At 40.0% G+C, this 12,747-nt stretch overlaps 1 protein-coding gene across 1 annotated transcript; it reads right to left on the reverse strand.

Annotated features, from left to right (window-relative positions):
• Positions 1–6,643: 6,643 nt before the first annotated feature.
• Positions 6,644–8,380, reverse strand: LOC125314808 (F-box/FBD/LRR-repeat protein At5g56420-like). Its single transcript, XM_048278006.1, has 3 exons — positions 7,286–8,380; positions 6,999–7,160; positions 6,644–6,913 (listed from the first exon to the last, which is right to left on the reverse strand). The coding sequence occupies exons 1-3, from the start codon at positions 8,378–8,380 to the stop codon at positions 6,644–6,646; spliced, it is 1,527 nt and encodes a 508-aa protein (XP_048133963.1).
• Positions 8,381–12,747: the final 4,367 nt, after the last annotated feature.

The following is a 12,747-nucleotide window of genomic DNA, read 5'->3' on the forward strand; positions in this document are numbered from 1 at the left end:
TATTTACCAAGGGTTGAACTTTGGAGGACCCTCCGATGCTCAAGTCAGTCTGAGTTTTAAGAGAAGCGAAAATTGACAGATTGATAGCTAACATATCTCAATCGTCCCATGCCTCAAATGGTCGATTTTGATCGATGAGTTCGGACTTCTCTATTGCTCTCCTTCCAAGACCCCTTTGCTTTTTCTTTCGGATCAAACTGAGCCAGGTCATCCATTAATTTATCATATCATGATTTAAAAAAAAAAAAATCAATGAGCTTATTATTAATATTAATGTTAATATTAATATTAAAACTAATAATATTATTATATTTTGTTATTGGGCTTTGTGCAAAACAAAAACCGATGCTATTCAATACTTGAATTCATTCTTGAAGCTTCAACTGGATTTCTTTTCCCTAGAGAAAAATTGTTTTCCCAGGAGAAAAGGACCATCTTCATAAGGAACACCAAGTATAAGAAAAGTGCATCCCATCGAGCATCCCATCAAGCATGACCACAAAGTGAGGTAGACAAACTAAACATGAGTGTTAATCGAGCGACCTAAATTCATTAAGTTCTTCGTAAAAAACATGAACCTAAGCAAATTGTGTCTGTCTTTGAATCCCAAATCACGCGTATGGGGTCCAATTTTATGTCAGTGTTCGGGCCCACGTTGGCCTTGAGATCAACTCCTCCCCTCTCTTGCTCTAACGAACAAAATAAGGGCACATGACAACATTTCTAGAGTAGAATTTGTGTTTTGGAAGTGCCTCTAGAGCATGGTATGATGTTAAATCACCATCGGAGTTGTCCAATTATTGATTTTTGTTTGCTAATTTGTTACTCTGTCCACGGATTTATTGGGGGTGTGATTATGATCGTAGCTTGTGAGTACCGAGTATTGTGAATACTAGGACTCTGTCTATTCTACTGGCCACGTGTATCCATCCATAGTCCAAGACAGACTATGCCATAGTGAAGGCCAGCGAGAGTATGAGCTACTGCTCGAGTTGGGGCATGAGGGTATTTGTCGGGAATTGGGGTAAGGCTGGTATTACTAAGTTCGAAGAAATTTTTTGGGCCCGTCACGTGTTTAGAGCAACTATTCGATGCTTGCTTTCAGGCAATTATGTTTGATTACATCTTTTGTATACGTAGAAATATACAAAGTTATCCTCTCCTAAAAAAAATAAAATAAAAAATTTAAGGCATTAAGAAAAATAGTGAATAGGTTAAGTTGCTTGGCTGGGCTTTCGTCGGTCACGCAGCTTCGTGTCATGTCAACGTAAGTCGTAGCGAGTATTGTGCTTATCAGTATCAGTGAGAGGACACCATTTTTGTTGTAGTGGAGCCTTCAGCTTACAACCCACCATTTTCGTACATATATTAAAAGCGCGCCTTTTTCGGTGAAACTTAATTTCAAAATTATTGGAAAGAATTAAATCTCATCGTAGCTTACTGAGAAACGAAGAAACTAGAATTAAGTTAACTAATCCCACTTACCCAATAACCGACCTTATGACCCAGTGTGGCCAGGACAAAATGAATTACAGATGGTGAGGCGTCATGATGGTTTCTTTCCTGCTGGGGAGATACCATACCATCTTTGGTTCCCGATGAGCTGCCGCGAGGTTGGCGGAGAGAAAGAGATAATTGGAAAACGACTCCAAAAAAGATAAAGTTTATTCTGAATGATAATGATAATTTTAACAATGACTTAGGCGTCTATTTATAGAGAGATCGCCCTTTAGGAAAGAAACAAGTACTCAAAATCAAATAACAGAATTAAAAGATATTGATAACGGGAAAAATCTTAAAAACGAATATGAAATCTGTGATCTCGCAATAATCGAAACGATCTCGCAATCTTCTAAATCAACATAGTCAATTTATATCTTCTAAGATCTCGCAATCTTCTTTGATTTAATATGTTGTCCGCTCTTGCGACGCTCGAATGTTTCGATGTACGCATTTGCTAACTGTTCTACATCAGAGGTCATGCGAGAGTGGAGAGGAGAGAGACCCAAAACCCTAAACAACAGTAGGATGAGCGTAGACGCAAGGAACAAGGATGGTCTATACATACAAGGGCCTGATGAGCGTTGAACCATCAGAGCTCGCTCATTCATTCATCATGAAGAAAGCATTCTCACTGGCCCGTTGCCATTGCTCGTGAACCTGATCGAAGGCCCATCGGGCTCGAGCTCCGTCCATGGCGACATCCTCTCTCCCTCTCTCAAAGGCTATTTCGTCATTGCTTACATGCGAGCTTTTCAATGGCGAATTGACACTAATGATTTATCAATTTTAATACAACGTGTCACGCGGTTCATGAATTTTAAATTTATTCAATGCGATCCTTGAACTTTAGTATATTGTGCAATGTCGTCCCTGTGGTTCATTGACTTTTGATACATGTTCAATTTGATTCCCGGATTGTATGAAGATATTCAATGTAGTCCCTGAATTTGAATTAATAGAAGGGAAAATGGTTCATTGGACAAATTTACGGTCTAGGGATCTCAATACAAAGTGGTTCAAAGCTCAGTGACCATTTATATGATTGATCCTATTGAATCATCCCTTTTGAAGCCATCGCGGAACATGTACGCACATGGAACGGAAAGGGATGCCATCCTATTCAATTAACAAGCCAATGATAAGGAAATGGTGCATAGTCTCCGATCGTTGCCGCCGTCGGTTCCCGCCGCCTCTACTAATTTTTTATAATGAAATGAAAAAATTATAAAAAAATTAATTTAGGGTAAATTTATCACAAAAGTACCATTTTGGGATTTTTTTATGGTCAAAAAATAGTTCGGGGTAAATTTATCGCATGTGTACCAGTTTGAAATTTTTTGTGGTAAAAGGAAAAAAGTTTGGGGTAAATTTGTCACAGCTGTATCGGTTTGAGGTTTTTCATGGTATTAGCCCTTTAAAAAGTGTGTGTAATTTAATATAGAAAGTCATACAAAGGGAGAAGTAATGGCTCTACCATAATAAATTGACATTTACAATACTTTATAAAGGGAAAAAGAAGGAGAAGAATATCAAAATTTCTTATTTTATCTATTTTCTCCCTCCACAATTGCTTATCATTCTTTTATTACCGGGTACGTTCTTGTGGATCGTCAGAAGAAGACACTCAAAATAAAATAAATAGTTCAGTAAGGAATAATTATATGACCTGTGAAAACATCTAGAATTTATAAGAACAATCACAAAATCATCAAAAGCTTACTCCAAAACATGCCCAAAAAGGAAGGCTACCAAGTACTTATCTTGAAGTTGCCATTGTTACGTGCTATACAAGTAGCAATTATGGAAAATCCAGGAAAAGAAGTAAAATGGTGTCAATCTTAGTCAATGGTTGTTGGCATATTTGATAGGAGGATCTCGACTAAGGAAACGGGAAATCTGTGCTTCTCCTTGTTGCATATTTTATAATTTGAAATTGTATGCGCCCACTTGGTATGTTCGGTAGGAAAAATTATATTTCTAATTTGGGTGTCTTTACGATCTCAATTGAGTAGGAACGATAATAGCCTTAACCCTGCTCCTCGACCTGCGCCGTGCTAGCTAGAAAAAATTTCCCTCACTTATTTTATACACGATGGACATTCTAATGGAGATCATGTGGGATAGATGTAAACATTTAGCTTACAATGCATTCTTAAAACTAATGATTTAATAATGAAAATATAAATGTTATGTAAAATCCAACACAACGGCTACCTTGCCAAAAAAGTTTCGTAAATGGAAAATAAAAATTTAGCAATGATGATATAAGAGTATTAAAAAAAAACTTAGAATAACGTACTTACAATCATAAAAGAAGGAAATGTCTATAAGACAAAATATGTAAGGCCAAAAGTGGCGAATCGAGGAGAGGCGTGTTGGGGTGTGGTTCATACTTCCCAATGACAGGAAAGCATGTGGGCGATAGAGGACCGGAGGCGCAATGGCGGAGGAACGTTCTTGAGCGCTTGTTGAGTGGAGGAGCAAACCGCAACAAGACGGTGGCACGGCTAAGAGTTATGGCGTGCAGCGACGGAAGTGGAAGGAGAGATGAAGGTTTTCACTGGAAGTCGTAAAGGATGACGTGGAAAAAACTCTCAGATCGAAATCGAGAGAGAGAACTCCCATAGAAGGGAGAGAGAGGCGAAGATTCCTTTTCAGACTGCTCGTGGACATCCTTTTGGGCCAAGATTCTTGAAATGTATCAGAAGTTGTTGCAATCTTTGTCAGGATGGCTGGTGTTGGCATGACAATTCTTGCGGAAACTATGGCAGCCGACGGCTCCAAATTAAACACTTTTTTGTAAGTTTCTTAATTACTATACACATTTAAATTAAATTTTGGTACTTTCAGTACCATACTTTTCTAAATCGTGTATAAATGAAGCGTAAATGACTGGCAAAGTTGGTGGTGCCATTATTTCCTTTTATATCTCGTATGAGCGTTCTCCATAGAGTTGCAAACTGGAGAGGCCTTTGTTGCTAATTCCCTGGCTAGTGGCTAGGTTTAAGAGAGGTGCATGTTAAACTTTAATTTATTTCGAGGAAGATGTTTTGTGAGATCTTCAAATTTGACTTCTCTGTCGTCTTTGGTGTCGTATTTGTATTTGGCTTCTTCTTCCTCCGTGCATCTGTTTGTCTAGGTCTCTTCGGCCAACGGCCAATCTGGTCGCTTCGCCGTCCCGTCGTCACCATGGCTCCAGATCTGGTCTTCAGCTTTGTTTTTGTCTGTACGTCTGCTTGTTTTCAAGTCTTCCACTGACGTCATTATTCAGATCTGGTTGCCTCCATCCTTTCTCTCTACGTCTGTTAGTAATATCAGGTTCTTGTCCTCCATGAAGATTTGTATTTGTTACCATTCTTTTATAACTTCTTAGAGGCCTATGGTTCATGTTATCTCCAATTCGTCGTTCCACGAAGGATGCCAATCTACCATTGGAAGCTGCATTAAGTCAAGGTTATTTCATATTTTGCTTCAAATAGCACTAAGAACCATCAGTATATGCAAGATGGCATGCTTCAATTCATGTTTGCACACGGTGATGCCTAATCTGGTTTATGGCAATTACATAATTGTCAAAAAAAAGGAAACGCTCTCTTCTTGGGATCTCTGGCTCGCTTTCAGATATGTTATATGGGCTATTCGCAACTCTCTCTCTCTCTCTCTCTCTCTCTCTCTCACACACACACACACACACAATACTGTCATTCTATATGAATTAGTATTGTTATGCTGGCATTTCCCTTGGCTAACTGGCATTTCCCTTTTTGTCTTCTTCGCAATAGAGATGCACAAAACAGATAAGACGTGAGAATTGCATATTTTGATTTCTAAATTGTGTATTACAATGAGCGATGACTTATACATGTATTTTCACTCAGAGAGAATCTCAAATAAAAGATATCGACAACAGGATTGGTAACTACGACTTGAATCGATCTCTGATCACTAATCAAGCAAATATTCTGACTGTGCTTTGATTTTGGCGTGAGCTGGAGATTGCATGTCATGTGGATATTCTAATTATGCTTCGATTCTGGTGCGAGTTAGTGAGAACGTTTGATTCTGGCGTGAGTTAGAACATCTGTGAGTGGACTGGGTCAAAATTTCTCATGAATTCCTATCTCTTTTGTTGCTGGGAATTTCATGTAGACATCTATGAGGCTTTTTCGTCTGTTTTCTGAAAGAGAGGGAACATAACAATGCCCTTTGCATTTAGGTCATTGATAAAGGATGCTTCGAGAATTAACTGGTGGAGCTTTTACCTTGCATTCGCTTTTAAATTACCTGAGCTGAACTTACTGGAGGCGATCAACTATATGTATTGTATTGCTGTATATATGATAACATTCTGTTCAAGGGTGATTGTGAGGAACTAAAGTCGAAGCTACGCATTTTGTCGCATGCATTTCAATCGGGGTATGAAATATTTGAAAGCAAGAAGAGAGGTTTTTTGGTGAAATAGCTGGTTTACTTGACATCTTGTGCCCAGTGTCCCTAGAGTAAGCCTCTTATGCTGCTATTATCCAAGTCTTCTCTTGCTCCTCCTCTCGTTTTCACTACTCTCGTGACTAGTGAAATCAACTTAAGATATTTCAGTTAAAATTGCTTCTGAGCTTGATCGATGAAAGATATCGGGGAAGTGGGGTAAAAAATACCTAATCTTTGAGTCTTTGTATGAATTTCCAATCATAAAAGATTACAATGGCGGGCACTCTTTGTTTCTTTTACTTCTTTTTCCTCGTACAATGTGCTTGAGTTATGTCTCATGTGATGCGAACTTTGCTTGAGTTATGTCTCATATGATGCGAACTTTCTCTCGCTAGGAGGTATTTTTACAGATTTCATGCTGCCATTGTCATGCAGAACATGTTTGAAGATGAATCTGCGACTCCAGAAAAGATGGTGAAGCAGACCCCTCACCTAATGGAGAAGAAAGTCCATGGGTTTCTGTTTTGGTCAAAGTAAAGGGACGACCACTAACAGTACTCAAAAGTATACTACTAAGGCAAAAAGAAGTTAATCAGACAAAAATAAAAATCAACCTTGACAAAAGAAAGGATAGAGTCGCAAATGAATAAATCTTGGTACAATAAGCGGAATAATAAAAATTCAACATCTGCGCTTGGGCATAGAAAATGGATCACACACCTAACAAAAATTCACATTGGTCGGAAGTCCTGGGGAGCTCATTTAGAAGTTGCAGCAAGTTCCCTGGCAGTTGCTTTGTCCGTAGAGGATGTATGAATAATTTTTCTAAAACTCCAGCCATCTTGAGTAGAATCCTTATGGCTTTGAGTGCCCTATCATCCGCTACAAAGTTACAAATTTTGATCACCTTAAGCGACGATTGGAGACACTGAGGCACAGGGCCGAAGTTTGAATCGACTGTTCCGGAACGCACACAAATGCCCTGGTTTATCACATTTCTGTGTTAGTTGATTTGATAGTTAATTAAGCATTTGACTGGAAACGATAGCAATTGAACAATTACATACCCAAGTGAATTCGAGATAACTCAAACAAGGACTCTTGTGGAGAATCGCACCAATGAATCCAAATTCTAAGAGCAAAACAGGACGAGACGTCTCCAATACTAGCTCATTGAGGTGACGGAAGAGGGTGAGAGAGGTGAGAAGATCCGGTCTCTTGTATATAAGCTAAATAAGAAAGCCAAAAGACGAAGTTGCTATATCAAATTCAGAATGATCAAAAGCACCATGAGATATATTATATGATCCAAGGAGTGATGGCTGAAGCACTAAAGAGTATAATAAATACGTACCTCGACAGGGTTAAATAAAGACAGGCGTTTCACGCACGAAAGATCCTTTAAGAGCTTATGTTCATGGTAAGCACAACGATGACGATGACGAGGATGAGGCCATCCAAACAAAGGGAGATCAATCTGAGCAGCAACTAGAGAGGACGAACTCGATATTGTATAGTAATCGATAAATCGCCCCCTATAAATGAAGGACTTGATACGAGCTCCACGGACCACTAAATGGAGGGTACTTTCCAAACCCTCATAAAGGGGATGCTCAAATATGCGCACGTTCAAAAGCTTGGGAGCAGAAATTTGAATAACCTTGAGTCTCCTCCACTTGCATCTGTTTAGAAACAACTCCTCAAGAGAACAGCACGACAGATGCTTCTCTACTGAACTGTCACTCCCGAAATCAACGCACGCAAGCGTTAAGACCTTGAGATTATTTAGACAAACTAAGGAAGGGAGTCTCAGTTCATAAGGCATAGATAGACAGAACTCAATCAGTGTTTCAGAGTTAAAGACACAACTAGGTAGCACATATTCGAGCAATCCTTCATTTATACACAGATGGAGCACCTCAACTTTGCGCTTTACCACCGCTGTAATCCAAGCATCGATGAGAGATGTATCAGAAACACTTCTTCTTTTGCAGAAGAGAGAAAACACTTTCACGGGAAAGTCGTGAAGTAACAATGCTTTGTCCACAAAGTTCACGAAATGCACCTGATCTCGGAAATTGAGTTGGGAGATATGGAGCCTAGGATTGTTACTAGACAAGTGCTCCCACTTTTTTGACAGCACGCTCGTTCTCACCACATCTTTCGGTTGGAGAAAGCTTAGGATGTGCCAAAGAATGTCATCGGGCAGATCACACATCTGTGTGGAGCTGCGAACATCTTGCTCTTCATTCAAGTTCGTGCTTGGGCATTTCTTGGCGGCACAACAAACCCCAGCGCAGAATGCGCCAAGGAACTTGGACAAGCGAGAACGTCGACGGTGTGCCATGGGCATTGAGCAACCCTCCTTATCCGTAAAAAGTTGGCATTGAGCTTTTTGAACCGGAGGCCTCCCGTCCATGAGTTCCGCAATCTGTCGTGAAGAAACCATGTGAGAGGATAAGGAAGGTTCTCCTTTTCGTTTTCCATATATGTCATGTGCTTTTTGGGTTATAAACTTATTAAGCTTAGCGTGTCTCCTTTGACGTTGGGTTGCTTTTTCAATAGAACGACTGTCTTAGACTTTTTTGTTTCTTTTTGTTTTTGCAGGGGAGGATTAACAGCAAAGAAGAAAGCATATAAGATGATAGGAATGGCTTGAAGATTAATAACGACAGTAAACCCTAAGGCCAAAAAATAAGAGAAAAAGAAGTACCTTTTCTTAGCGATGGAATTCAGCAGTCGAGGAATGAGCAGGACGACAAATTCTTTGGAGAGAGCTTCTTTTTATAGTATTCAATGCCAGAGTGATGCCAAATCGTTCATTTCCTTACTTTGTTAATTACGTGTTGACATTCGTTTATAGAATTCAATGCAGAGAGATACAAAACAAGATCTCTTTCTTAATTATAGCAAGATTATATGATATGCCAAATCGTTCATTGCCTTTCTTTGTTAATTACGTGTGTACAATTCCTATTTTTAAGTCATACATACTTTTTCATTTCATGTGATCTCGACTAGTGTGTATATTTATATGATGTAAATTAGGTCTTGCTTTTCTAAATTGGGTTTTGTTTGTTCATATTTTTAATGAAAAATATAGACCTAGATTGCGTCCATGTGTTCTTGTTACCAAGTATCCAGCGAAAGAGCACACGTAACGCACAAGCAACTTGCGGGCGGGAGTCGAGATTAGGAATGGTTTAGCTAGAGCAAAAATAGGAAAGATTTGTTGCTTAAATTTGAAAAGTCTCAGAGATTTAAGAAATTGTGATTTGAAGAGTTAGAGATTCATCTCACATTTAAATTCCAATCTCGTCCTTCGGTTGATGACATGCCATTCTAATTCATGTCGACTTTTCGTGAATTTTACGGAAAAAAGTTTGGACTTTTTTTTTTCTTTGGAAATCTGAAATTTTACGTTGCGTTTGGTCGTCGGGATTTTTAGCTAGGGTAGGATTGGATATGATAAGATATGAAATACAGGAAATTTACCATATCATATCTACTGTTTGATAAATCACAGTAATAAAGTTGGATATATTCATATCCTATTATGTTCATTATTTGGTATTACACATATAGATGTAAATGAATATGAAAATACATAAACGCAAACTATAAGAATCTCTCATAATTCGCTGCCAACTCTAATAAGAGAGAAAATATGATTATTCGCATTTGCAACTTCAAAAAAATTTGTCTCTCTCGCTACTTTCGTTAAATTTTAACATGAACCACAAAGCTACAAAGAACAATGAGTTTTGACTCTTTTTCCGTTTTCATAGACTTTTGAGGTGAACCAGAAACCAATGCGGGATAAGAAGTTTCAACTCTCTCACCGTTTTTGTAGCATTTTGACCTGAACTAAAAAACTATAAAGAAGTGGTGAAACTTCAACATGAATCAAAGATACATAGGAGAAGGAGAAGGAGATTTCTATTTTTTTTTTAGAAATTTCATTGCCACACGTTCTTCAAGAATTTGAAAGATCATTTCAAGTTCGCATTTGTTCATTTAAAATTTAGGTTCTTCTACTTCATTTTTATTTACTTATTTTTTTATCACTTTTTCCATTATTTTTATTCCGTTCCATCATGTCTTAATAAATTTTTTATTAAATAACAAATTGTACTGCCAAAAAATCCTTCTTTGAACTCACCCAATAAAAAATCCTTCAATTCATAATGACATGGTTATGAAGTGTGTATAAGTATGTGCACAGAATATATATTATAAAGTAGAAAGAAATTAAAATTTAAATATATATAGGAATAAATAAAAATTTATTTTTATTTTATTTTTAATATTAGGATTCAAATATAATTCATATTTAATTATTATTTTATTTTATTTTTTAAGAAGTTTGTTATTCGAGAAAAAAATAACTTTTATACTATGAACATAATAAATCCTATCCACTTTTATCCCACCTCCCCATGGGATAATTTTGTCCAGTCTATATTCCCTTATATCCCACTTTATCCAGTCCTAGGCTGTCACGCCCCGATCCTCGAGCGCGCAACATCCCTGTCATCTCGTCCCTTGGGTTAAAAGGATAGCGTCCCGGGCACGCTATCAACCCATGAGATTAACTACGCATGCGGAAACGTATAATATTCCCGGACAAAAATATAAAATAGGGATAGGCAAGTAGGAAAAACACATTAATTCAAAAAAAATCATTTAATTTACAATCACGTCGTGAGTCAACTGAAATGACATGCTAGTTGGTCCCATACTTCGGGACGGGGTAGGTCAACTTAGTACCTACTTCAATAGGGCTGCGTCACTCTCGTCCTTATTAGCTTTTCAAGTACTACTAGCTCCATCACTTAGAACCCGAAAATAGTTTAATAACGATGGGGTGAGATATAAATTTCGGTGAGTCAACGCCTAAGCCTGGCTAAGGCGTTGATTCGTCTAGAGGGTCCTATGAGTCAATCACATATTGATCCATAAATATCTCAATCACATGCGGCTCACTTGCTGAAAATCACACGGTATGCAATAACCAACATAATATGCCACACATAACAATCCATGATTGTCACGTCAATCACACACGCAGACACCACACGTGGTCCGATTATTAACGGCCATCCGGCCCAATTGCACACGACCGGTGTGACTTTACACTACGATCGGCGGTGTCCACTCGCGGGACCAGGCTTCGTCCCTTACTTCCGGCGACGGCATCCGATAGCCCGTGTGAATCGTACGACCGGCACGACACGGCACTATCGGGAATCCCCGTAGGGGCTTCGGTCCGTCACAAGCCGCAACCGGCATCCGTCAATCCGTGTGATCCGTACGACGGGCACGGCACGAATTGACGTGCATCCGACAAGTCGTATGATTCCGTACGACCGGCACGGTACGAACTTGACAGGAATAGTCCATCGTGTGACCACTCAAGCATACTCAGCAAATAGCCGGTTTATAATCCGCATTTAGTCAAATGCTCACACGATATGCTCACACAGCAAAACTCTTGAGTAATCACACAAATGCATATGTTGTCCATGCGATCTCGCATCCATAAATCGAGTGATCGAACTCCAACCAATCAATCAATTTAACTAGCCATCCATCAAGGCATTTCATCAATTAATCCACTTAAATTATAATCGAGCGTAGTTCAATAATTCAATGACAAACATTCAATCCAATCATACGTAATTAAATCCAAATCACCAATCAATCATATGCTCACCCTCGACCTATTATTCGCTCGCGATCAAGCAATGTCAATCAATTAATCAATTATTCCATCTAAACTAGCCACAATTAAATTAATCCAATTAATTAGGGCCATTTAACCTAAACCGAGTCTCTAGCCTAAACTGGCCCTAATTAATCTACCAAAACACCCTAATAATCTAGTTAAACTAATCCAAACGTAATTAACGACTTAGCCAAGAATTAGAGGTCGACTCACCGTTAATTGCGCGAGGTTAAGCCGATGATGATCCTCCGAAAAATCCTTAGCGTGAACTTTGGGCTCGAACGGATCGTGAACCAAAATCCTCGAACTACGGGCCCAACTTTTGATTTAATGAGTCCGCGGGCCTAATATAAAGCCCAATTGAACAACCCACAGCAAATTGGGTCGAGGCCCAACTCGCAGGCCCAATAAACAGGCCCAACAGAAACTAGTCCAGCCCCAAAACAGGGGAAACAGCAGCTGGCCGGGGCTAATTGGGCTCTTACGGTGGGCTACGGGCGGCGATCGGCTTCGGGATTGATGGTGGAGGTGCAAGGTGGTCGGGGGGAAATATGTTGGTGGCCGGTGGTGGCTCACGGTGGCCGGAGGTGGCGCCGGCAGCAGCAAACAGCAGCTGCAGCAGCAAAACAGAGCAGGGGAAAGTGAAACAGGGGAGGAGGTCGGAGCTGTTCCGGGGGCTCTAGCGGCGGCGGGAGGTCGTGGGGATGGTTTGAGGGTGTGTCGGGGAGTTTATGGTGGCCGGAGGTGGGCGGAGAAGGGCGGCGTGACGGCGGATAGGGGCTGCGAACAGCACCGGGTGTAACAGAAGTCAAAACAGGGCAGCAGAGAAGTCCGGCGGTTCTGGGGCTTTGCCGGGCTTTCCGGCGGTGGCTGGGTGAGCTGGGATGGCTGAGTGACGTCTAGAGGTGTCTAAGGGTGGTCGGAGGCAGTGGCGGTGGCTGGACTTGTGCAAAACAGAAGCGAAGAAGCAGCTGCAGCACAGGTCCGGCGAAAACAGGGCAATCCGCGAAGCCCTTTTGCAGCGGCCTTTCCGGCGACTCCGGTGGTGCAGCGGCCGTCCGATCACTTCGAGGGGGTTATATGGATGT

This window comes from Rhodamnia argentea, chromosome 4 (assembly GCF_020921035.1).
Source record: "Rhodamnia argentea isolate NSW1041297 chromosome 4, ASM2092103v1, whole genome shotgun sequence".
Classification (NCBI taxonomy): Eukaryota; Viridiplantae; Streptophyta; class Magnoliopsida; order Myrtales; family Myrtaceae; genus Rhodamnia; species Rhodamnia argentea.